Source organism: Pipra filicauda, unplaced genomic scaffold, assembly GCF_003945595.2.
Source record: "Pipra filicauda isolate LSUMZ 115617 unplaced genomic scaffold, ASM394559v2 scaffold117_size3949168_pilon, whole genome shotgun sequence".
NCBI lineage: Eukaryota > Metazoa > Chordata > Aves > Passeriformes > Pipridae > Pipra > Pipra filicauda.
In genome coordinates, this window is record NW_024103629.1 from 1,736,056 (window position 1) to 1,762,936 (window position 26,881).

Here is a 26,881-nt window from a genome sequence, read left to right on the forward strand (position 1 = left end):
AATAAATTTAAAACAACAAAAAAATTCTGTTGGAGCTTTAGACCTGCCTACAATGTTTGGAGAGAAATCTTGACAGTCAATCTGGACATTGCAGTCTCCAAGTTAAGACACTGTCTTTTGGAGGTTAATCAGGAATCTGAGAAGGTAGTGGTCAGGCTACTCATGATTTCAAGCTATTAGCTTTTGTGGCATGTAATGGCTTCTTGAATTTGCCTGGCTCTTTCTGAATTTTTTATTAATTGCCATTGAGCCAACTACGGTCTGAATCACTTGGATTTCTTGCAGGTTATCTCCTTAATCACTTGAAGTTAGCTTTGATGTTCAATAAAGTTCTTCTTGGGGTTGATATTCTACCTCCTTTGTACTGAATTCCCATTTGTAAATGGGTTTCTGAATGGAATTACCAAATACCAAATGAGTCTAAAATTAATTCCAGCGTGTCAGGTCTGTACTGCCTTATCCAATCAAAGAAAGAAGAGGATCTTGCCACCACCTTGATGGTAGAGTTCCAGGGGTGGATTTTTTTAGCACAGGCATCATCCAAATAACATTTCTAGTGCTTGAGCTTGTTGACCTTGTGGAACATATTAGAGACAAGTGTTTTTACAAAAGGTGTTTTTATTTTAGATGGGTGGGGAAGGGTTGAGTCCTGAATTAGACTAGAAAGCTATTTACAATGGAGAGTGAATCTGCATAGAAAGATTGGATGCTGTTTTTCCACAGTAATTACCTTCTTCGATTTGCCAGCTCTTTTTCCTCCAGCTGGAAGAATGAATTCTAAGATTAACTTTTTAGGTGACTTTCAAAGCAACTTTGCATAAGCTATTTGTCAGATCACAGGACAGGCTTCTTTGGTACTGCTATTGGACTATTTTTATCTACAAAAGTTAAACAGTAACAAATTATGGGAGGATCTCAACGCAAACAGGGTGTGAAATGCCTAAAGGGTTTGTTTAAAATCTGTTGTTCGTGTTCCTACCTTTTTTTTTTTTATCCCTGTTGCATATTTGACAATTTAAACAAATGTCACCTGTTTCCGGAACACTATTGTTTCTTGAATCTAAGAAATGAGTGATTTTATGCTAGTGCTGGGATCCCATCAAGGCTTCAAAACAACATCTGCATCAGAAAGTGAAGGCTGTCATTCTGTTGGTCCAGCCCAAAGCTCTTGTCCTTGCTTTGGAAGGTCAAATGAGATTGACAAAGCAGGAAATAAAATAATGTTGCAATAGGCCTTCATCTGTTCGGGAGGAAAAGGTAAAATAAGATCAACAACACAGTCCTTGTTTTTTTCTTCCTCTCTGATACCTATCAGAAGGTTGTTAGAATTTGCATGCTCCATTTCCTGTTTACTGTAAAATGAATATTCGAATGAAAAAAAATTAGATTGATGTGGTTGATGCAGTTACTGCACTCCTGTCTGTCCTACCCTTCTTCTGTGTCAAGAGCAGCTGAATGTGAAGTAGGAGCTCCCCCAAATCACTGCAGTTTGCATACTGGTGTGCTAAGGCAGTCTAAAATTCATGTTAGTTCATTTTATTGTATTGGACTGCAAACTGTGATGTCTCTGATGCCACTTGCCTTGGAGCACATGCTGTTCACAGAAAGAGATTGAGGCAGGCAATGGACAGCAATAACTTTGGTTGTCTGGTGCATTCTGCTAAGGAGTTAAAATGAGGAAACATTTGAACAGCTGACTAGATGAATGGACAAATCCATACCACTCACAGATCAAGATGAAGTAGCTTTTGTGTCCTTCATTAATACTTTGATCTTCTGGATTCTTATAGTTGTATTCTACTTTATTGCCCTTATTCCATACCTTGAATATACCTCTTTTTCACTCCTTTATCACTTAGCTCCATTATTTCTAGAGTTGGTCATTCCAGTGAAAGTATGAATGCCTGTGAGGAGACAAACTGAGGACTAGAGAATTGCTTTACAGATTTGTTTTGAAAATAACTGATATGTACTGTTGCTGTGTATAATACATAACATTTTAGAGCTGTCAAGTTACCAAGTTACCTCTTGAGCAATAGAAACTCATTTTCAAAAACTGGTAGTGGTTTGGTCAACTCACCTTTGAGATATTTGTCTTTAGGTTTGAGCAAGTAGGGTGAAGGATTAGAGTTTTAAGCACAGGAAGTTCTTGATCCCTTTGTAGGCCTAAATTCAACAAAGTAATTATGGCAAACCTAACATCCGTTGAAGTATTTGGTAATATTTTTCCTAATTAAACTGTTTTACCATTCAAGCAATAAATGGACCAAATTTTACAAATCGGAAAAACAGTGTTAATGATTCTCAGATGCATTCTGAATATATTGCTTTTCCTTTTACTTCCCCTTTTTCAGCACCCGCAAAGAGCCACACACAGATAAGGTTTGTACAGCTGGAAAGATTGAAAAATCAGGGTTTTTTCCTTAATTTAAAGTATGGATGTGCCTCTGAAGAATTGGGGATTGGCAAGCCTGAAATGTAGTCATAATTACTTCTAACTCCTTTGTTGATGGAATGCTATGATTGAATATTACTTTTGCAGTTTAACAATGTATGTTGCCCAGTGGTTGTTTCCCACATTGTCTTGTTATTTAATCATTGAAAAAACTTGAGCTTGAAGTAGCAATTCTTCTCTTAGAATGAAAGATTTGCATTCATAGTCAATTTATATCAGAGTTCTTCTTAAGGGGGTGGAGGGGAGAGCAGGAGAGGATTGAAATCTGATTTAACCAGAACCTACCTTTGAAATTACCTATTTCTGAATATACCATGGTTTTTTGGAGGTGTTCTTAGTCTAACAGCAGGATATCAGTCAACTCTGGAGAAGCTGGACCTGTTCAAGTCAAAGGTTAATGGTTAATTCAGTTGAGGTAAAGATTAATTGGATTAAGTGAACTTGCTATGGTATAGCAAGTTACGTTGTTATTTTTTAATAGGGGCCTATTCAAGCTGCTGTTGTTTCAAAGTAGGTTTCCAGAAGCACTTTAAGATCACTTCTTACCTGTTGGACAAAACATAATGTACTGAATATTGTTCCCTACACCTTGCTGAGTTCTGCAGCTGTGGAGCTCAGCCCCCGGACTTCTGTGCATGTGGCTCCATCAGGTGGAAATAGAGGCTGATTTCTCTTTTGCAGATACAATAATGTAAAACTCCATTTTTTAGTGGCGTAGAGATACACTTATCTAAAACCATTATCTCTTTATTATATGAGAGCATGGCAAAAATAGAATATTTCTTGTGACTAGTCCCGAAAGCCTCCACCCCTTCTCAGAAGAGTAGAAGGAAGAGGAGACACAAGAAAAGTGTTACTCAGTTGTAAAAAGGTTTTGATATAATGCTCTGTGAAAGCAAGTGATGTCCTGGGAGATCCTTCAGTCCCATGTTCCTAACGAAATTGAAGAAATTACTTAGATGATTTAAAATGTTTCTCCTGTCATTTCAAGGATGCCATTTTTTGGCAGAGGTGCTATAGCAATAGAGTATAGAGTTCACTTTTTCTAGCACATCCCTGCTACAGAATCCATGCTACAGAAGATAAATAAATTTTCAAATAGAATTATATCTTTTCAAAATATGTATTTCTTTTATAAATACAGTAGGACACTAATACAGGGTAGATACATTGCAGCTGTATTTTTAACAGACTGTTAAAAGTGTAGTGGTGGTAGTTGAATAATTGTTGGGTGTGGGTTTGTTTGGGTTTTATTCTTACTGTTGTTCCCACATGCTGTGGGATAGACAGCCATTAAAAGCTTTAAAAATCTTCCAGCACTCTATGAAATGTTTTGCCCTTGCTTGATCCATTTAGAATTTTTCTACTTGTACTTGTTTTGTGAGGTTCTGCATGGCAATTTACTGGTATTATGTCAAGTAATTCGATGTATTTAAATTGTGTAACATTGCATGTCTTCAGGTTATCTCTCCAAGTATTGTGTTTTGACAAGTACTGACAGTGAATTTCGGTATTCAGGATAACCTGACATTCTTGCAAATCTTCTTAGTTTGTAGATAAATGTGTAGCTTTTTGTGTAGACTTCTGTTGAAAAGGAGTGGCGTGGAAAGTGTAAATGTCTTGGCTCAAAGCATTGTTTTAACTTTTGTACAAGACTTGTATTTGTATGTTTAAATATTTGTGACATGATAGCTACTTTTTATAGCAAAGAATTCTCAAATATCATACTGTTTGTAACTCGATTTAGATAGTTACCCTGACGAAGGTTTGTTTCAATAAAATTCTCTAATGGTAAAAGGATTTTTACTTCTAATAGCGGCCCTACATTTTATGCTTTACACATGTTTAGGAAAAAAACTTCATAAAATACCTTGATATATTTGCTCTTAAAGTTTTGCAAAATGAAAATACTTTTGGTTTGAAATTCCAGTTGCCTCATATGGTATGTACTTGTTATACTGTCCTTGCAAACACATCTTACAAAGCTTTGGGCTTGATTAAGCTCAGATCTTGATTTGCTGCCTTTTATGGTTTTCATGCTGGCCTGCACTGTGAGGCACACGTGTATTGTGCTCAGACAGGAGGTGCCATCGTTACTGTGGAATTGCTGGCCTCTTCTGCTGGTTTGTGTTGCCTTTACAGTGTGACAAAACCCAAATGCTTGTGCCTGGTATATGGCTAGCAAATGAAGGGCTTAAAGATGTCTGTTCATGGGGAACACTGCCTGAAAACAGACAGGGATCAAATGCCATAAAACAGGGGAGGTTGAGCAGGGAGACTGTTACTGAATCTGTGATAGTTTCACTGTTGGTTTTGTCTTCATGGGGAATTTTGATCACTTACAGCCGTCTCTCTGTCCTAATACTGCAGAGAGCCAATACACTCCAAATTATGATGTGGAGGACAAAATACCACTTAATTTACTCTGAGTTTACAATGCTTTAACTCAAATGAAGTAGAGAGAAAACTTGGTGTTTGTTTACTTTTAGTTACATGTATTTCGGTGGCTGTGCTCTGATAAAATTCTCTGCTTGCCAGTATGTAGTCGAAGATGTGATCATATTTGGAAAACAATACATAGTCCTTGAAGCATAAATTTGGGCATAAAAGTCTTAAATTTGTCATTTTTCTTGCTTGTTCATTCGTATAATTTCTTTGCAGGAGCTTTAAACCAGGCATTTTTCATCTCTGTCTCTCTGCTGTTATACTTTTCCTTCCTGATGTATAATGGATTTGTTTGGCAAATTTGGATTTACTTTTGTAAGGTAGCACACATTTTCAGTAACTGAAAAAAATAGGCAAAATACCTTTTCTTACAGTTCAAGGAGGGAATTACCACAGGAAACAAAATGACTGCTGGAAGTTGTACTCCCTGGGAGGATCTAACTCTTACAGCAATAGTTACTATTTATTTTTCTTATGGGCTTGTCTGTGTTAAGTCAGGATAAACCATCCTTGAAATTGGATCGATTTTTTTTTTTTTTTTAATTTTTAGTTCATCAGAGGTGAAAGTTTAAAATCTGGATTAGGTAGAAATTGCTTCAAAATCTGAAAGATCATGGTGCTAATTGATAAAAAAAGCACTGGATTAAGCCCTTGCAGAGTTTACTTACCAGATAAATTATGGAGCAAATAATAAGAATGTTTGTTTATTCAGTCTGAAATTGCTTCATTTTGTTTACTCTAAGAATGTCTTGATTCTATCACAAGAGCAATATAGACCAGACAGAGTTGTCTCTACCTTTGTGTACCTTTCCATGATGGAAGTCTTCAAGGAAATTTATGGTTATTTGGGCTGTGAATTTAAACCACTGTCTGCTGGCAGAAATTGTTGTCACTTTGAGAATATATTTCTGCCTTGGGGTACATCCATGTAATTTTAAAACCTCTACACTTGAATCTTTGTTTCAGCCTGTGTCTTTTAGTACCAGAAGTACATTTCATTGTATTAGAGGAAGGTACAAATAGTTTTTTTTTTTTACTGTTCTTGTGGAGGTTGTGGTAAATGTAAGCACAGACAACAGGAATGCATGAGGTCCTTATTACAGATCCATAAAACCCGATACCCAGATTAGGGAAGTAAGAGAAACCAAATGGGGAGGATAAGGCAGCACATCTAATATTAATTTTCCAAATTTAAATGAGATTGAAACTCCATGAAGAAATGAACCATTATCTTGCTATTCGCACTTCTTTTCCCATAATGGAACCTTCTAACATAATTTATCTTTTGACACTGATACTCAGCTTAAAGGTAAAACCTATCTGTCATGCTGTGAGCTTAGAAACTGGAATTTACATAAATACCTAAGCGATATTACCTTAAACCTTAACAAAAGAAAGCAGTTACTCTGTTTCCTCTAATATCTTGGGAATGAAACTCAGAAGAGGACAAAATAGGTAAGAAGATTTTAATAGTTTTAATAGGTAAGATTTTAGTAGGTAAGAAAAACAGTGGTTTAAAATCCTGCACTCCCTCTCCTATTTTTTCTTCTCTTCTGCTTTCTCAGTAAATATTACTTATGGCACTGAGCTCAGTTTCCCAAGCTGAAGTTTCTCCAAAAATGTTGCCACTTGGAAAGTGAGGGTAGAAGTAGCAGAAGAAATAGCAGCAGCTGAAGAAAAATTAAAACCTGAGCAATAATTGGGAAGATTTATCAGACATACATTTACTTATCCAAATACAGCTTTTCTGAAAAAGTGGTTTAGAAATAAAAACAACGGCTGTTTTTTGTAGGACTGTGTCGCAGTTGCCTTACACTACTGTTTTTTCAATCATCCTACAGCAATATTCGAACCCAGTCAACACTAGTTATAAAATGCTTTGACACCAATACTCAGCTTAAAGTACATTTGACATGTTTTGTACAATTTGCACAAATTATTCTTTGTTTCAGTTTGTAGACTAAAGTGTTGATCCTTCAGTTTGTTCGCATTGGGCTAAACATTAATTCCATTTAAAGTTGTAGATAATTGTTCACTTTTAATGTTTTATGGGCTGAATGCGGTAGGAAAAAAAGGAAGAAAATAATCATTAACAATTCTTCCAGGTTGTGACAGTGTTAAGGGGAACCTCTGTTGTATAAGATAAGGCTCTATTTAAATTCATAGACCATGCATTGAAAGACAAAGAGAATGGCAGGCTTTGGGAGTCTTCTTTTGAGACAGTCTTCCTTTGCATTTACATTTTGGCATTTGAAAACTTGCAGTCTGATACTTTGAGATATCCAGTTTAGTTACCTTCCAATAGACACTACAGATCCTATGTGGCTTTTATGACATTCACAATTCTACTCAGGTAGAAAGTACCAAGAAAGCAGATTATTGTCTGTTCATACCTGTTGTGACCTGTCCGTGTTAATCTCAAATTTTTGATTTTTCTGTCTGATTAGGAAACCATCTGTTGCTACTCTTGTCCTACCTACTGTCCCTCCCCCCCACCACCACCTCCTCTACTTTTTCAGTATGGCTTAAAGGCACAGAAAGAAGAATGGAAATTTTATTTGATGTTGTAATTTTTTTAAAAACTGCTCGAAATAGCATTTGTGGCTGCAAATAATGCTAATCATTAAAAGCTCTGGAAATATAATTGTGAATTAAATTAACTATTTAATGATATGTTTACTTTAGTTTCAGAATTGGAAAGGATAGTCTCTTCTCCCAGCCTTCATGGATCTTACATTTATTGTGCTTTCTCACTGAAGTCTAGTAAACGAGTGTTAAACCTTAGAAAATTTCCTTATGGGCCATTGGTCCATCTTGAATTCTGATTCACTAATGTGTTACTAACTGGGAAAAACTCCCTTGAAGACTTTAGTTGAAGTTCGTGCTCAAGCATGAATTCAGAGCCTGCTATACCACAGCTCTGCTAGATATGACCACTTCTGGAGGATGTACTTGACTGACCTTCCTGCCAAAGTGTACTGGGAGCAATGTGCAGTCCACTCCTGGCGTTTTCTCAGTCACATCAGAAAGATACAAGGATGACAGTCTTGCACATTTTTGTCTTTCATACAGCATGGTGTCATAAGAACAAATGACATACTGTCATCAGAAGATGGTGGTGGTATCTGCTCATATTTCTATAAAATGTTGTTTTGTGTAGAGTATTTAAAAATGCCTATGCATTGTTTAAGGCTGCATGTATAAATAAAAATTAAGCCAACAGTCCATTGCACAGAAAAGAACATTAAATTTTATTGTCTTCCACAGTAACTTTCCAGTCTATCTTAGGTTGAACATTACCTTCCAAACTTGGTTTTATGTCTTTGAGTGCAGTATTGGTCATGTTTAAACTACTGTATGTGTCATACACTTTGTTTTCCTTTTCTCATTAAATGTACATGATATCATACCTATTCTGTGTAACATTTAGTAGTACAGTATAACACTGTACACTTTAATATTAAGTTAATGATTGATAGAGTAGCTTCAATAATGTCTGTAGACATGCTGTTTTAAGGTGATACATTCTCTACACAAGCATATAGCAAAAACTTCATAAGGTTTGTTACATACATGTTTTTTTCCTAGGGACCACTGGGTTGATTTTAGTGCAGTAAACCAGATTACTAGAGCATAAATGAGTTGTATTTTTAATAATGCATTCCATAAATTCAGATAAATGTATTTTTATCCTTTTCACTTCTCCCTCATTCACTTAATCATACATCAAATTTCAGTTCGCTTTTTATTATTTTAGTGTAGTTGTTTGTGGAACTGTAGTATGTGTTTGAAATTCTAGGGATTTTGGAAAAAAAAATGGATTGTTGATGTACACTGTTAAAGTTTAAGCTGTTGGTACTGTTAGTTTGCTTCCTTATGAAGCAAACTAGTTAAAAGACTTTTCATTTAAAAATATAGAGAGTGGGTCTTTGTTTTTTGTAAATAAAGTAATAGGAGCCGTTTCTCCCGATCAAGGGAAATTTTGCAGCACATTATTACTGGGTTGGGAATACTCCAAAGAGAACAGCTGGCAACCTGTTGCAATTGTGATGAATGAGACCACAAATGTACAGCCAGATACATATACACAATGGTTTTTACCTGTTGCATGTTGCTTTTCATAGGCATCATTTCTATCATAATGCCTAATGTATCTTACAAGTCCTTTTGTAGTAGCCCTTAAATAAAAAGCAGACTGTAAAACTGTTGAGATTTTATAAGCTAATATCACCTAATAACTTAGAATAAAGTGTTGAGTCAGCACTTTCTTTTTCTTAAAATGGCCCACCAATAACAACAATTCTTTCTGAAAATAATTAAGAATATCTTCATATTTAATAAAAGTTAGATTACATATTGTACTTTATATTATTGATGTGTTTCAGAATTTATTTCTTTTCACATTCCCAGGACATTTTCTCTTGTAAAATACTTGACTCTTCCTCCCCCATACCCTTTTGTATTTACAAAGTTCACTTTAATTCTTCTATGTCTATTCTGATAAAAAGAGGGGGAGAAAAAATTATTGTGGCCTTAGTAAGAAAAGATTGTGAGGCTGGTATGTAATGCCCAGGCGTCTTGACAATGAGCTGCATCTGACACAAATCGGTCTAATTTCTAAATCTTTGTGTTTAATCTTTTTACGTAAGAGCACCTCAGATTATTATTGTTGTAGTATTTGTTTGTTTTCTGTTGAGAGCTGGGAATCCAGAGTTAGGTGTGTGTGTACTCAGTGCCTAGGGTCTGTGCTGAAATCCTGGCAGGGGGCCCAGTTGTGGAGGGGAAGGATGCACCTGCCCAGCTTGCCCGGGTGCCCGGTGCCCAGTGGGTGAGCTGCCCAGGAGGCCTGAGACGCCTTGGTGAGCTCTGCCCTCAGCATCCCTCCCTCTGCCCACCCCCAAATTGAGGTCTGGCAGAGTTGTCACTTGTTTGCAACCGGAGAGGTCTGTGGGAAAAGAGAGGAGAAAGAAAGGAAAAATGTATACTGGGAAAACTGGAACAAGGACTGTCTTTCCTTCCCTTTCCCCCTCCTGCTGTGGCTTCTAGCACAGCTGAACTTCTCTAGGGACAGACACTGCCTTTTAATGAGGCCACCCTGAGTGAGGGTTGTATAGGAAGAAGGATGTATAACTTCTGAATAGTACTGCGATACTCTGGGGTATTGTAGGAGGCAGGTAAAGTCTTTTTCCATGTATGTGGTGGTGTTGCAAGGACACAAGAACTGGTGGGGTCACCCTGGGTGTGCATCCTTCACTGTGGTGTGAATTACATGATGCATCTATTCTCCCTGCACACCTTCTGAGCTGGGGAAAGACATTCCATGGCTTCCTGGGTGTTGGGCAGTGAGCAGCGGAGGTGTAGTCAGTATTGATGCGAAGATGTCTCTCCAACGAAGGTCTTTAAGATCAGGGAGATGGATTGCCTAAGTGCTTCTGAAGAGTGTAGGTTCTGTGTTCTTAGTGAAACTTTGACCTTTATGATTCCCCCAAAGGTGAGTCAATGGGAAAGAGGAGACGGAGACAGCTTCTCAGTCTTTAGCTGAGGCACTGTATAGGTGACATACACCTATATATTGGTGTATACATCTTTATATTAGTATTAAATATTGAGGAAAATCTTGATTTGCAGACTTACAGAACATATCCTATATGCTTTTTTTCTCTGACTGACCTGGATTTATTTGAATACTAAACAAAAGTTTCAGTTTTGAAACTAAAAACCCCTCTGGTTCTGCCTTGAAATTAGGAATATAAATCAAAAGCCTCTCTTACTGGTTGAATTTTTTTCTCCCCACTTCCTCGTAGTTTAGCCATGTCTGTCTGGCTCTTTGTTTATTTAGTTTTTAGAGTGTTGTATTGGATACTCAATATTCTTGAATGTAATGCTCAACAGATTCCATGTCAGGTAACATAACCAGTTACCTAATCAGTAACCGTTAACATAATCAGTACCAGTAACCAGTAGCATAATCAGCTTATTTCTTTACCTGTTTTTTGTTTGTTGGTTTTTTGGTTTTTTTGATGAACAGTATAAACTGACTCTAAGAGATTGAGTTAATTCAGAGGATATCAAACTAAGTTCTTAATATTGACATAACTGGAAAAATCTTTTGGTGTTTTTGTTCTCAGGGGAAAATATTAAAGGAAAAGACTCAAGACCCAACTAGATGCACATTTAACTTACCAGGTGTATTTGGACTAAACAAAGAGCTCATAAGAGGGGGAAAAAGGAATTTGTCAGCAAAAAATGACTTAGAGGTCAAGATATGCAAGTATAACATTATAGGTGCAAAAAATAGACTATGTAAGTTCTTGCAAAAGAAATTGGAACAAACAACAAAGTGTTCTTCAACGGTAAAAGTTAAAAGAGAGCAAAGAAAATCCAAGGGTGACCTCTGCAAGGTCCAGATGGTATAAAGGATAAAAATTGTTTAGGAATGGTCCAAAAACTAAGTAGCAATTTGTGCACTCAGACAAGGCAGTTAAGGCAAGCCAGATACTGGTTCCCTCTTAAAGGATCTGCTGTGTTCCAGTACTTTCTAGAAAATGCACTTATTTCCTTAAATCTTCCAGGGAAGTTGAGAGGCGATAAAGCCATGTTAATGGAAACTGACATATTTTGTAAAAACACTTAGGAAAATGGAAGAATAGTGGAGATGAGTTTGGTTAGCTTAACCTCGACACTGTGTGTTGGTTAACTGTGAAGGCTTTTTCAAGCCTGTTCTTTTGAGAAATTCCATGAGGTTTGTTTCCAGGGTTTTTTTTTCCTCATTCAAAAATTATTCAGATTGCCTCAAGTTTATTGTGAGGAACTAGGATTTATGAATCTGTATTCTGAGATCAGAGATTTAAACTATGAAATCTAGCATCCTGTCATTAGTAGCAATTACTGCTGGTTGTATCAGGAGAAAGTAAAAAGAGATACTTAGCTCTCTTTACATGATTCTTCTCTGACATTTTTGTCTGTGGAACTGTGATGCTGAATTCTGAATAACCCATATACCCTTCAGAAAATAATATAAATGGAAAGAGAGACTTTTCTAGAGAGATTTACATACGTGAGAATAAAGCCTTAAGAGCTTTCAGAATCTTTTCCTCTTTCTCGCCCTCTTTTATGGGTTAATTCTTCCCTTATGTTTCCATTGACATTTGCTTTGGCCCTTTGACTTCTATTTGAAAACAGTTTTGAGCAAAGATTTTCTCACCCTTGTAACAGAATTCAAAGCTTATAAATCAATCATCTGTTTGAGTCACCTGAGAGCTTGTCCTTGTAAAATGTAAAGCCAAAGAGCTGTTAAATCTAAACAGTTGGCATTTCTTCTAAAATGTTGACTTTCAAATTTTTACCCGAGTATATTTCATTGTTTTTGCAAATATTTTTTGCTGCACCTTAATAGGAAAACCTCAATATTTTTCTTTCTGCTTCTAGCGTGCTAAAGTAAATTTTGTGGCTGATAATAGAATTCTTTCTTTTGAGACTGGTCTTTGCATGTTTCATGAAAATCAGTTTGCCATATTCCATTTAAAAATTTATTTTTAAAATACATATACCTCTTAAGACTCAGGTTCTTTTTTTTTGCTCTTGGCCTACCTCTTGCTTCAGTTTGTGCCTCATTTAATGGCTACTAATTTTAGTGAAGTACTATATAAGAGCAGTATTTTATCACTATAGCTTCAATCCAGATAACTGACTCACCTGGTCTTAAAATCTAATTTTAAACAGAACGTTCTTTTTCTTTGTTTTCATTTCAGCCCAGTCCTTGAAAGAGTTTGCTCGGCTCCTGATTGCTGTTGAAGAGGAGAGAAGACGACTGGTAAGTTTGCTGGCAGCAATATGTTGCATTGGGCCTCTTTTTGTGTAAAATAGTACACTTTTTTCCTATTCCCCCTTAAATAATTTTTTTTATTATGTGTGTAATAAGTGTTAAATATTTCATAAGAATTACTTGGAGTTTTACAAAGGCAGAAATGTATTAGCACAGACTGCAGTAATTTTTAATAGAGTATTCAACCAAAGAGTTTTACATTGTTTTCTCTCAGTTTTCTCCCTCCCCACTCTCTGCTCCAAAATAACCTTTTCATGCTGCTGTACCTTTCCCTTCACGCGAAGAGCTTATAGTAGAAATGTAGATCGGTATTTATATTTAATGGAATACTCTAAGTGTTGTCCGGTGAATGTATACTAGTGAACCAAGAATATGGTAAGTGAAAAGAAGAGAAAACAAATTCATCACCCCAGAGAAACTCTTGTAGGATATGTTATAGATCAGACTTGTCAAATTCATCCATTGATATGGTGTCCTTATGCCCTTTGATAAGATTTACTGTGTGCTTTCATTTATATTTCTATTCAAATGTAGCTTTGTCAAAGAAGTTTTAAGTGTATTCTTTTGTAGGTATTTTTTAAAAAATTCCATGTAAAAGATGAAAGTATTTTTTTTCCTTCCTTGGGAGTCAGTAATGAATAAAAAAGTGAGCTAAGAATTAACCTCAGTAGGAGGATTTTTAAATATTGAGAAAGTTTAACTAGCTCAAACCCATCCAATAACTTTGTCCTGGTTTTCCTTCCTCTTATGGGTACTTAAGGAATTGAGGAAAGTATGACTCAGATTGCAGCAAATTTATTAATCCAGGAAGAAGTTTACATAAAGTCGTCTTATACCTAGAAGTAAATAAGCATAGAATTTTCTCCCACTATTTCTATTTAGATAAATATTTAGTGGCAAAATCATAACATTTATATGGTATAGTTGGATAGTTAATATCATTTAAACCTATAAAAGTATAAAATGTTTTTGCCTCATATTAAATATTTTTTCTGGCTAGATGGAAGAGTGAGGTGACTTCAGTACTTACCACCTTAAAAGATGTTTAGCAGAACATTTATTAATCCCTTAGTTAATGTTTTAAAATTGATAGCTTTCCAGTTTAAGTTAAAGATTGTTGTGAACTAACTATTAGAAAAAGGAAAAGCAATTATTAGGCCAGGGTTTTATTTTTCAAATTGGTTAGTCTTTCATAATATGTATACATAATTTCCTGTTATTTTGTTGGGTTTTTTTTTCTCAGTCACTACCTTTTTCATTTTTAGAAGTTTCTGGTCTCTCTGTGATTTATAGTTTGATCTTTCCATGGAATGTTTTACTTTGTAAAAGATGTAGGAAGGCCTTTAGTGTAAAATGGGGAAAACCCCATAAATTTTACTAAGTGAAAAAAACCAGTCAGATAGAACGATATATTTTGTTCTATATCAGTATGACTTCAATGGGAATGCATGGACTGTATAGCCCAGTGTGGTGGATTGATACTGGGTGGATACCAGGTGCCCCCCAAAGCTGTTCTGTCACTCCTCAGCTGGACAGGGGAGAGAAAATGCAAGGAAAGGCTCATAGATCGAGCTAAGGACAGGGAGAAATCATTCGGCAGCTACTGTCCCAGGCAAAACAGACTCGACTAGGGGAGATCAGTTTAATTTATTGACAATCAAATCAGAGTAGGATAATGAGAAATAAAAAACAAATCTTAACCTTCCTCCCACCCCACCCTTCTTTCCAGGCTTAACTTTAATCCCAGTTCTCTCCCTGCTCTCTGTCAGTAGCACAGGAGGACAGGTAATGGGAGGTGCCACTCCTGGTCCAATGTGGGTCCCTTCCATGGGAGACAGTCCTCCACTGCTCCAGTGTGAGTCCTTGCCATGGGGTGCAGTTCTTCACAAACTGCTCCAGCATGGGTCCTTTCCATGGGATTCAGTCCTTCAGGAACAGGCTGCTCCATCATGAGTCTCCCACAGGGTCTTCATGTATGGAGAAGCTGCTTTTGGTGGGAAATCATTTGTATCCATCTTTGTGCTCAGTTTGGAATAACCTCATTCTGTTTGTTCTTCAAACTGAATGTTCATGTTGAGAACATTGAGGACACATTTTTTTCATGGTAGTGATATTTGAATAAGAAAATTTCTCTAACTTAAATTTTCTCTGTTTTTAAAAAGTTTGGGTGGAATTTGTTTAATTATTATTGGAATTAAACTATTAAAGTTTAAGTCACCTTTGTCAAAGATGCTTTTTTTTATTCTCCAGTCTCTTACTGCTTACATGCCATCACAGAATCCAGAGGTCCCTGTGAGGATCAGCGTGCCATGCGACATGCTGAACAGATTGCAGTAATAAATTTTCTGCTTGACAAACTTGGGATTTAACTGTGAAATCTTCAAAACACTTTTGCTTATTTCTAAGGAAGTTTGGAACATTATGCATGCACTTAGATTTCTCTGCTGGAAGCACTTCAAGCCAACCAATTTGCAGATTAGTGATGATTTTAGAAAAAAATTCTCAGCTGATGGGAAAACTTGAGACAGGACATGCAAGTCTTTAGGCATTTGATTTCCTTCTGCATAAAAAGAGAAAACTTTGAAAAGTTATAAAAAAAGCCTTGTTCTTTTTGACGTTTTCTTGAAGGCTTGGAGAAAAACAGCTAGGCAATGTTGTGGCTATTTATGGATAAACTTTACCATGCCACTTAAAACTTTCTTTTAATTCTTGAAGTGTGTGACAGTAAAAGACACTGTTGTATCAGTGAATGCAGGATGTATGGGAATATGGAATGACAGATATTAATGTTGCATACCAGCTAATGGCCTTGTTTCCTTGCCTTGAATTTTATTAAATTATGAGTGTGCATATAAGCGCATGAAACAGATTTGAATATTGAAAGTATGTATTCATATTACCAACTTATTTCTCATCTGATGCCTCTTAAATTCTTCATAAGTCAAATTATTTTTTTGTCTTGGTGAACACAGAGAATGTTGGAGTGCTTGTCCACTGAATGTATGAAGTGTTTCCAGTGGTAAAGGAAATAGTTTGAGAGGTGTTTAGCAAGTCTTCTACCCTTCTTGCATAAAGAACCAGAAAGAACTAAATTTTTTTATTTAGAAGAAGCTAATAAAATGAGATATTATGAACAATATTACTGGGAAAAACACTGAAGTAGAAGGTTAAATGAAACTGTGTAGCACATAAATAAATATTCTGTTGTGTAAAGCTTTGTAGCCGTAATTATTGGCAGCAGTAATAATATGGTGATTATTTCAAGTCAATTTCTTTTATCCTTGTCTTTTATTTCCTGATGATAAAAAATTGACTAGTAGTCAGAAAAAACAGAGGCCACGCACCACACATTTCTCCTTAAAAAGCAAATAAAGGAAAATGTAACTCATAAGATGCCTTTCTTATGATATACCGCCTTAGGTTTGGTATCCGTCCTTTCATGATGGTGTTAATTTAATGATGCTGTTGATAAATGGTCCATTAAAAAAACCCAAACCAAACAGCACTGGCTCTTGTAGTGTAAAGAGTAGTGTAAATAGGATAAAAAGTCAGGTTCATCCACACTGCATTTCCAATGACTTTAGCAAAAAGCAACCAGGGAGTGTAAAATAATTACCTCTATTTCCCAGTGACTATTAGGGAATGATAGAGATGCTGTAATTTAATGGGAATGTTAAAATCTTTAACAAGGGAACTTACTTAAAATAATTTTCTTCCTCTTTCACTGAATTTGCATCCTTTCTATTAAATAAGTGATATGCTGTTTTATTTTAGAGATTCATATATTATTCATGTTTCCCATTAATTTGATATTATTAGTAAACTTTATAACAAACAGAAATATACTGGGAGTGAAATAAACTGCTAATTCCTTTTCCTTTCATAGGGTTATTCTATGTTGACATATGTATAGATGAACTGATTCATGCTACTGATTTCCTTGAGATCCCCTATCAATTTGAAGCATTGAATGAGTTCTCTTGAGTGTTATCTTGCTGTAACTCCCTGATTATTTTTGAGAGTTTACTAAATCCAAAACTAAAATAGCCTCTTAATTCTTACGTTCCTTGCTATTTACCCAAGTTTTTATGGGTTGCTGGCAAATGATGAATGGCCCCAGAGCTTTTCTTTCTGGCATCATGAATCTATGAGATTCCTGACCAATATTAAATACTTCAGGGAATAGTATAAAAATTCTGAAGTAGATAGTTTTGTACTATCCTTGATGAATATTTTTCTTTATAACATCTGTCTTTTCATATCTAATAATCTTCATGCTTCAGACAGTATGTCATTTTTGTGGACTTTTTTTGTATTAACTGGATGTTCTTATTGTGGTTCTGTATTTTCCCTCACACAAGGGGTCTGATACGATCTGCTTCCAGGGAAAGTATCAAAATATTCAGTTTCGAAAGCTGCACTTGAAGAAAAATAAATGGACTGTTAAAACCAACTATCCATGGAATGGTTCATAAAATCAGATACTGAAGGACACAACATGTTTTTGAGCAGAATTAACCTTTTCCCCGTAATGCTAAGTGGGTTATAGATTCCATCAGAAGAATAAGCAGTCTTCTATCCACAGGTGCAGCTTATTACTCAGTTTATAAAGGGGAAAAATTATATTGCACCCTGAGACTGCAGAACATACACCTGCCATTTGTTTTGCATTGTGTCTCTCTTAAAATTGCAAAAAATAATGTGTGATAGTGTTTTGATATACTTTTTAACTGCTTTCAGTGCTCTCATACAAGTTTTGGCATTTAAATTAATTTACTTGGTAGAAATCTGCCTTCAAGGAGCCTGAAAGCATATTACTAAGACTGAAGAAACAACATCACAAATGAAAGGATTTCTTTGCAATTAGGACTAGGGTTTTTTGGTTGTTTCTGTTGCTCCCCCTACTCTCTCTCCCCCCATCATGTTTTCTGTTTAAAATTAATTAAAGCACCTCAAAGCTGGTTTTGGTGGGTTTGATTTCTTTTCTTATATTTAGGATGACTGTAAACATCTAGCATGGACTGTGCTGTCAACCTGACTTCTTTGGAAAGACTTTCTGAACTTGTGCACCAGACTACTAATTTGGAAATACCCATTCTGAGTTTTCTATTGAACAAGGATCAGTGAATCAGTACTGAATTGTTTTATTTTGTTATAAACAGTATTTCTACCTATATTTATCTATTTATTTATTGTTTTTTCCCTATTTTCTTCCTCCAACTCTACCCCAGGTATACTAAACTACATATTTGATATTTATTACAGAAAAAATCCGTGTCATTGGTAAGTGAAATTCTGCAAGATAGGAAAATACTGACTTGAGAAGTTTTGTTATTTTTTTTTTACTTTTCTTTTTAGACCATCAGCTTACTGTCCTCTGACAGTCAAGCTAAGTTTTAGAAATAATTTGGAAAATTATGAAAAACAAATCACATGCCTTCATAAACCTTTTTGGTGAGCCCCCATTTTGTCTACTGGCTATATGCATTTCTGGTCAAAAAGCATTATGTAGCCTAGAAAAGATACAGAGATAGACAACAAGAAAGGCTTAACACCTAGAAGCTCAGGATGAGAAGAGTCTGCAAAGAGGACTCTTTGATTAGCTTTAGTTCAAATAAATTAGATCAATGTTACTTGGAGACCTGTGATTCAGTAATTGAAATTACATCTTCTCAGCACACTTTAAAATTTTTGACAGACCAGACCTACTAGTCCTCTGCAATAGGTTAACACTTCAGCCCTTGAAATTAGATTATTTTTTTTCTTGCTGATACAATTGTGAGTCTTGCTTCATAAGAACTAACCAGAACAAACATTCCGAAATTACTTCAAATATGACTAAACAATTCTATCGCTCTAACTCTGCTTGATACCCAGTTCTCCCATTGGCTTTTATCAGAGACTCTTCTGCTCCACTTCCCTGAGCTGAGTCATTTGCAAATACCACAAAAAATGAAAGAAACACTTCAGCCTTTGTTCTTCTCTTATTGAGTGCATCACTAGGGACCCTATTTAGTATGCAGGGTAGAGAGATCAGTGCCAAATCTCTATGTCCCCACTAGCATGGGTTTTTCATGCCTGGAAGTGGACAGCAAAGGTCTGCGAAGGTCTACCTCAGAGAGCCCAAAAGAGTAGTTACTTTGCTAGAAGAAACCAGATCTGCAACATTTAAGGACCCCTGTTCCTCAGAGTGCAGAGATTGGGGGTTGCTGCCTCCCTTTATACTGTAAATTGCTCCTGGAAGTCTTTGGACATGTCATGGATACATCCTAGTATTGGAAAGCTTAGTAGAGTATCTTCAGCCTCGCAAAAAGGGTAGAGAGCAGATCTGCAATGTGATCCTTTGGCATGTTCTTGTTGAGGGACAGCTCATGATGCAGCTTTTCCCCCTTGCCTTGTCTTGAGCTAGAAGGAATCCTGTTTGCTATCTTTCCTTGCACCACTTACGTACAAAAATACACATGTTCAGTGAATGTTTCTTAGCATTTGTGCTCAATTAAAAAATAATAAAATACAGAGTAATAAAAGTAAACAGCTCATGTTTTGTTATCATTAATGTAGTGTAATATATAACATCTGTATGTGTTTCTGACCTTTTCCCAAATAAAGAATACATACTAGGGCAGACAATTTGGAGATAAAATTATGGGTCCTCTTAGAACAGAGCATTAACTGACTCTTCCAGATAACACTGCATCAGCTTCTGTAATTTTACTAGATAAAAATATATATCAATGTACGTTGCTTTTTAGTCTTACGCTCTTATAATTTTCATTATTTAAAATAATTTGTTCCATTATTTTTGTGGAAATGAAGAAAAAGTGAAGTCATCCTGGGACATTTGATATGATAATTTTTAAAAGATCAAACTGATCTCAGTTGAAACTAGTTACAGTTAGTCCCTCTCACATCCCTGTAACTGCCACCCTTTAGGACTAAAAATATAGGCCCATGTGTTTTTTAACTTTGCAGAAGGTACTTCTGGAATCGTTTTGCTATTACTGAGTAATGCTGTTAATTTAGAATATACTCAGAGTTTTATGATAATGAAGTCAACAGAGAACCTACTGTTCATGTTTTGCACTGTGTTACTTAGCAGCTTTCTCTTTAAGTTTTTCTTTTTCTTTTGAAAAAGTGAATTGTTTCCTAATGATATGAGTGTCCACAATGCAGAACCATAGCTTATGCAGAGCCTTTTGCACCATCCTGCTAGGCTTAGGCCTAGATAATTTCATTGCCTTGTAAACCTACCAGTTGAGGAGGAAAGCAGTCCGACTGTTTTTTGGGACAGTCTTTGCTGTTTTCGAAGATAGTTATCATGGAGCTGAATTGTGACATAGTTATTTTCTTGTAGCAAACAATTTTTGTCAGAGGTGTAAAAATGTAGACCTGTCATGTTGATTTCTACTGTTGTGTTAGCTGGTTAGCTGGCATCAAACAGAATACACTTGTATGTCTTGATGGGGCCAAGAGGCTGCAAGTAGGACCTGGGACAATTTTTCAAGAGGAAAGAAAAGGGGAGCAGAGATAAGGGGATTCACTAGCTCTGACCCTTGTTTACAACACTTCTTAAAATTCATGTACGTTCATTTGCCATCTTACACAAACAGTGTACCCAGTCTTAAGAATGCCTTGATAACTAATAATATTTGCTCTTCAGTTTTATGAAGAGAATAGAAATGAAGAAAATCCATTTAATTTTAAAATACAGTGTGTGTTGCAGGAGTACTACATTGTAGAGTAATGTAATTGATTCAGTTAACTATTACAATTTCTCCTACTTTCTAAATTCAAGGTACTTGTATTTGTATTTACCTCCATATGGTTATAGAATTATCACAATCACAGAATATGCTGAGTTGGAAGGGACCCACAAGGATCATCAAGTCCCACCCTTAGCTCTGCAAAGGACCATCCCCAGGAGTCACACCATGTGCCTGAGAGTATCATCCAAATACTTCTCTGTCAGGCTTGGTGCTGTGACCACTTCCCTGGGGAGCCTGTTCCAGTGCCCAACCACCCTCTGGGTAAAGAACCTTTTTCTAATATCCAACCTAAACCTCCCCTGAGACAACTTTAGGCCATTACTTCGGCTTCTGTCACTGGTCACCAAAGAGCAAGATCAGTGCCTGCCCCTCTTCTTCCTCATGGGCAGGGATCAGGTTGATCAGGGCCTCACTAGTCCAGGTTGATCAGGGCCCCATCCAGCTTGGCCTTGAACACTCCTAAAGATGCGGCATCCACAGCTTCTCAGGGCAACCTGTTCCAGTGTCTCACCACCCTCATAGTAAAGAATTTCTTCCTAATAGCTAAGCTAAACCTACCCTCTTTCACTTTAAAGCCATTCCCCCTTGTCCTGTCACTACATGTCCTTGTAAAATGTCCCTCTCCAGCTTTACCTTGCAGCATTTTTCAGTGAGAACATTTACAAAATGAGATTACTTGCCATTCCCGATCTTGAAGAGTATCATGGAGAGACAGAGACATGAAATGCTCTCTTCATTAAAAGTACAAAATGAAGGCTTAGTTGGAAAGCCTCTTGCTACTTCTCAATTTATAAATCTAATTTGTTCTCAATTTCATATGCTCATTCAATCCATGCATGCGTTTCACTGCATGTAATCTCGCATTACATGACAACAACTTCCCAAAATTTTGAGAAGCGTTTAGTGAGTAACACGGCTGGAAGGAGTTTATTTTAATGGTGTTTTAGTCTTCACAGAAATGCGTGTAGTTGCTATTTCAGACTGTAGATGCTTTTCCTTTCAAAACAGTCACTAACCAAATGTCTTCTCAGATGACTGTTAACAGAGAAAAGAGAAAGATGTTTTCATTTCTAAATGAGTATTTTAAAGGAACCCTATTTTTACTAGATCAGCCAACCTTACAGCATTAAAGTTTTATGCACTTATTTTGTGACTACAGAGGGAGGGGATGGAGTTGCTCATAGCAGAGGATATGTGCTGTACCCAATACTAGCCTGTAATAATGTCAGAACATGCTGTCAGAACATGAGACATGCTACAACTTCCTGAATTTTTTTTAATGGATTGTGAATTTATCTGCAGTTCTCCCAATAATATGAGAAAAGGTACTTTGTTCCTACAAAAAACTTATTTTTTAATTTTTCTTCATTTAGTCTGATCTCTGGAGTAGTTTGAAATCCCTGTATTTGTTGTTCTTATTTAGTGTCCTGGGAAATGTGATTAAAACCAGATAACAACACAAGCACTATATGTACCAAAGGGTATGTAGAAACAAATATGCCTTTATTTAAACCAAATAAACACCAACAAAACCCCCTACCTTTTCCCAAGAAAGCAAAATATTCTCCCTTGGGCAATCTGTGTAATCTGCATGGGCCCATAGCTGTGTTACACACAAAGTTGTTTTATTTGAAGTATTCTCATTAGGATGTTGTCTTAATATTTGCAGAACACTTAGGTTGCTTTTATTATTCTTTCCAAATGTCTGTAAAAGCTCCAGTTATTGTTACTTGGACAGATTTTCTTGGATGAATCTTCTGGAGCAAGTGCTTTTGCTTTGAACTAAGACTGAAACAGATTAACAGTTTTGTCTGTTTTTTGGCAGCAGTGCCAGTTTATTATGTACCCACTTCAGAGAACTGACCTGGCTAAAAGCAAAACAAACAAAGTATTTGCTGGTTATTTTTCAACCAAATTGTGACAGGCTGTTTCAATGTCACATCAATAGAGGACAAAATATATAGTCAAAAATAGGATGAAGAAGCAATGCAAGATCAGCAAACTCTGCTTAAGCTATCATGGCCACCAAAACAAATGCCTGCAAATCTACCTCTTGATGTAATGTTTGTTGCAGTCCCACTATTTTGACTAGTTGTGGTCAGGGAAAGAGGTTTTTTTTCTGGGAGTAACAGGAAATTATAGTAGAAATCTGGAAGCCATGATCATATGGTACTGTAGAAAGTTTTGAATGGTGGGGCCACAGAGTCTGGTAGCCTTGAAGATTAAAACTGTGAGAGATGCTTCTTTGGTTATCTAATCTTTAGTAAAAGGCTACCTTTAAAGAAAGCATGCTAGCCCTTTCTCTCCCCTAAGCCAGTTCTTACACTTTTTACAAGCTAAAAAAGAGCTTTCTAAATTGATCTTTTTATTAGTCACATTTCCATGAGAGCAGAAAAAAAAGTTGAAGAAATCTGTCCCTGATACAATTTCTAGACCTTTTGCTGTAAATGTCTTGTCATGGCATGTGTCATCCCGTGTCCTGAATCACTTTTTTAATTTTGTGTGCTTTCCCAACATGCTCATTTTGAATTTTCACCACTGACAACTGGCAGAACGTTCTAATTTAAAATTCTTCATTATTTGAGCCTTAAATAACCTTTGAACATTCTTCTGTGTTTCAGGTATCAATAAAACTTTGTGTGTATGCAGCTATAAAATTTATTTTTTTCTATATTTCATATATTGTATTTTCCTATTAGTTTACTTATCATTATGCCAGTTTTTTAAAGGAACATCATAACCTTTTCCACTGGTTGTAAGGAATTAACTTGAACATCTACACTGCATGTTTCTAATTTAATCATTACATTTTGGTTGGGATACCGGAGTGCTATACACAGAGAGTTAATGCTGTCAATAGCATGCATATGTCAAAAGAGTTATTATGGATCCTGTACCTGTAAAAGTTCTCTTATCTCTGGGTAGTTCAAATCTGTGGCTAACCTACATTTCTTCAGAAAATATCTTAAATTTTCATACACGTGCCTTTGTTTCCTGAAAGGATACATCCTTCCAGTTTCAGCGTTAACAGTTCCTGGGCATAGTACCATTACAAACAGCTCAGCTGATTTTGGCTTTATGCCTGGATGTGTTCATTCATGAAGTAGTTGTTAAAGCAAAATACAACTTCTAATTACATTAATCTCTTTGAATAGCTAGTTTCCTCAGCACCAACTTTTTCTTCTTTTTAATTTTTTTTTTACAATTATTTTTGGGGATTGGTTTTTTTGGTACTACAGAGATAACAGTCAATAGTTTGGTTACTGTCATGGCTCTTCTATCAAGGACCAAAGCCTCGAACTGTCAGACTGTCTTTCTCAGTGTTTTATTTCACAGCAGCTGCCCAATATAATGCAAAGTGATTCCTGATAGTAGTAGATAGTAGAACTGTTAACCCCACTTTTGAAGTTACTGGAATTGACCTATGGAGACCTACAGTGTCTGTGAAGGTGAAAATTAATTTTCATACTGGAAGGCAGCATCCAATGGTTACAAATAGTGCAGGGCCAGCTGTACTACTAGTACAATTCTGCCTGGCTTTGCTAAGAGCAGCAGATAGGTATTACGTGACTGCTTACACAGTTGCCGAGTCCCCATAGCCACCACTTAGCCACAGAACTTCACACAGAAGTGGTTGCATGGACTGCTAAAAGTGTAGATCAATAATTAAGACCTCTTTCAGTTTGAACTTATTTCAAAGTTCACCTTACTTCTGAAGCTATCACTCTTTGATTTGAAACTTTTGTTTCTTTGTCTGAGAAGTGTGAATGCTGCTACACCATCTAGCTAAGAAGAGATAATCATCTGAGAGGAAGAATTTGGGAGAGAATTTAGGCTGTCAGGAAAACTTTCTCACGATGAGCTGCTTTGTGAAATACTTTGCCAAGGAAAATAGATGTATATAAGGCACAAACTGACATTAAGCCAAGTGTTGGAAAATGTAATGTAGAAACAAAGTAAGCATTTTGTATTACTCAGTGACCATGCGTCCTTCTTAGCCTGGAGCATGGTTAGTCAGATTGTCATTGATTATTGTTCATCAGGTTATTTCAAAGGTGTCCATCATGATAATGGGCTAAGAATATGGTATATTTCTCAAGAAGACTTCCACATTAGTTTTTGAGGTAGGGGCTAAGGGGAAAACAGGTAACAGTCAGAAGTTGGACAACCTTTAACAGATCTGCTTTTCCAGTTGAAGTTAAGAGTAACGTCATTAGCCATGACATTTTTCCCAAGAGCATTTTGTATGAGTCTCTAAACAGATTGATTTCAGTATTTAGAAACCTAAATTTCTATGGAGAGCTTTGTAGCTGGTCATTTTTATTGTTTGATTATTTGAAGAAAATCAGACAAAGGACCCACTATGTCAATTGTAAATATTTCTGGCAATTTGAAAAATTTAAAACAAAATCCTCGCTCTAGTAAACATTTGTGCCAATATCTTGGCTTGCTTGTTGTTTAGCCATTGGCTTATTTTTATCCCTCACTGTTAAACTCATTTTGTTTGTTTCACTTTAAATTTTGAAGTGTTTTTTCTTACTTTGGACTCAGAAGTTGTTGCTTATGACATTCGGGTACTCAAACTCTTAAGTCTGTCACTAAAGAACAGCTTGTCTATCTGCCTTAATGTCTCCATCTTCAGTCTAGGAAAAATGAACCTGCACTCCGACTTTCTGGTTTTTTGAGGAAAGTATATTTAAAGTCAGTTTCAGGAATTCTGACAAATGAAGCTTTTCAAAATTAATGTTGTGATGAGTCTGACAGCTCAGCATCCCTTAAGGAATAATGTGTGGTAATTAAATAATGTTGGGTTTACTTTTCATAGTAAGTTAGAAAGTTCTTACTTTGATTAGTTAAGTGATTATTTATTCTTTTATTGATTTCCAACTTTCTCTTCGTATCCTAATGGACTTCACAAGAAGGCCTGTTTGGGGTCCATTCACTCCACTACGGAGAGTTTTTATTGACATCTGCACAGTGAGAAAAACAGGCCTGGCCGCAAAATTTACAGATCAGAATCTGGAAAAGCAAAGAGACAAAGTAATAGAACTGATTTGAGATGACTGTTAAGTAGATCTAACAACCAGATTGAAAATGCCTTGGAAGATTTAAAATAAGGTCTTCGTAAAGTAAAGCTTGTTGCTTATTTTCTAAGATTTGTCTTAATCAGATAATTTCTGTAACTGTTAATGCATTGAATTTAAAAAAAAAAAAAAGTTTAAAAAACCACAGAAACTCTCCACAAAAGCAGAGATTCCTTCACTTCACCACTTCTTAAATTGAAGATTTCCCCCTAGTAGAAGAAGATTTGGTTCTGTCATGTTTACTTTTTCCTTCATGGAAAAAAAATATTTTGTGTGATAGATGTTTAAAATGTGAAGGATACTTGTAATATATTAAAACATATACATTTACCAGAGTACTCAATAAAATAGTTTACTATTAAAAATGTTGTGCAGCGTGGGTGTACTTGAATTCTGGATCAGTTTTTTTCTTAATTAGTTCTGTGCTCCAATTATGCTGTTTCCTGTGTTTATGTAGCCATTTCCCACTTGATAATAGGTAATGTAAACATTCAAGCTGAGAAATTTTTTTTAGTTTTTGGAAAGCCATAAAGGGAGGTAAAAACAGAAAAGTGTTCTTCTGCTGGCTATGTGAAATTACATTCTCAAGCTCTCTTTTGCTTTCAGTATGACTTGACCTCTCAGCCTAGTCAAGAGACATGCACTGTTTGTATTAATGTTAGTGATAAAAAGATAAATACCCAAACTTGTAAGTACATGACTGAACTGGTTTTCCTTCAATGTGATTGTATTTGTGATTACTTTATCTTTTACAGTTTTCACTGACTTAAAGTCCATGGAGTAAGCCATAACAAAAAATGATATCTCTTATTGGATAATTAGCTACCCACCATGACTGTATCCATTGCTAATTTATGTCTTGTCTTCTAAATATTTTCAGGGTTTTGCTGAAGAAAAAAAATGGGGGAAAACCCAAACTGTTGTTTTGTCTTGGTTTGTTTTTTTGTTGTGGTTTATTTTGTTTTGCTTCTTTGTTGTTTGTTTGTTGTTTGTTTTTAATTTAACACCAGGTAGTTTTCCTCCTATAGGAGGAAAAAAGTGTAGCCATTTAGTTATAAAGCCTTAGTCCAGCTTCAGTCATATTTGAATTTGTGTGTAGATCAGAAAAAGTTAAATGCATTCTTTTAGCACTTTATGAAATGTTCCCATCTATATAGAAAATAATTTTGCTGATGCAACTAAGCAGCAAGTCTACGAGATAAGAGTGACTAAGAGAGAGAAAGGGCTGAAAGAAAATATAACAGTTTCCAGTTCATGTTGTTAGTGACAGCAGCAACAACAACCTCACTGAGCTCTTGCTCTCTGA

General features: G+C 36.0%; 1 protein-coding gene across 1 annotated transcript in view; it reads left to right on the plus strand.

Moving 5' to 3' along the window:
- The window catches only part of ARHGAP42 (Rho GTPase activating protein 42), a 150,551-nt gene that overhangs the window by 40,431 nt on the left and 83,239 nt on the right, over positions 1 to 26,881 (plus strand). Inside the window, exon 3 of the mRNA XM_027739048.2 lies at positions 12,652 to 12,713. Within this exon, the coding sequence (XP_027594849.1) occupies positions 12,652 to 12,713 (62 nt within the window). The remainder of the gene's footprint in view (positions 1 to 12,651; positions 12,714 to 26,881) is intronic.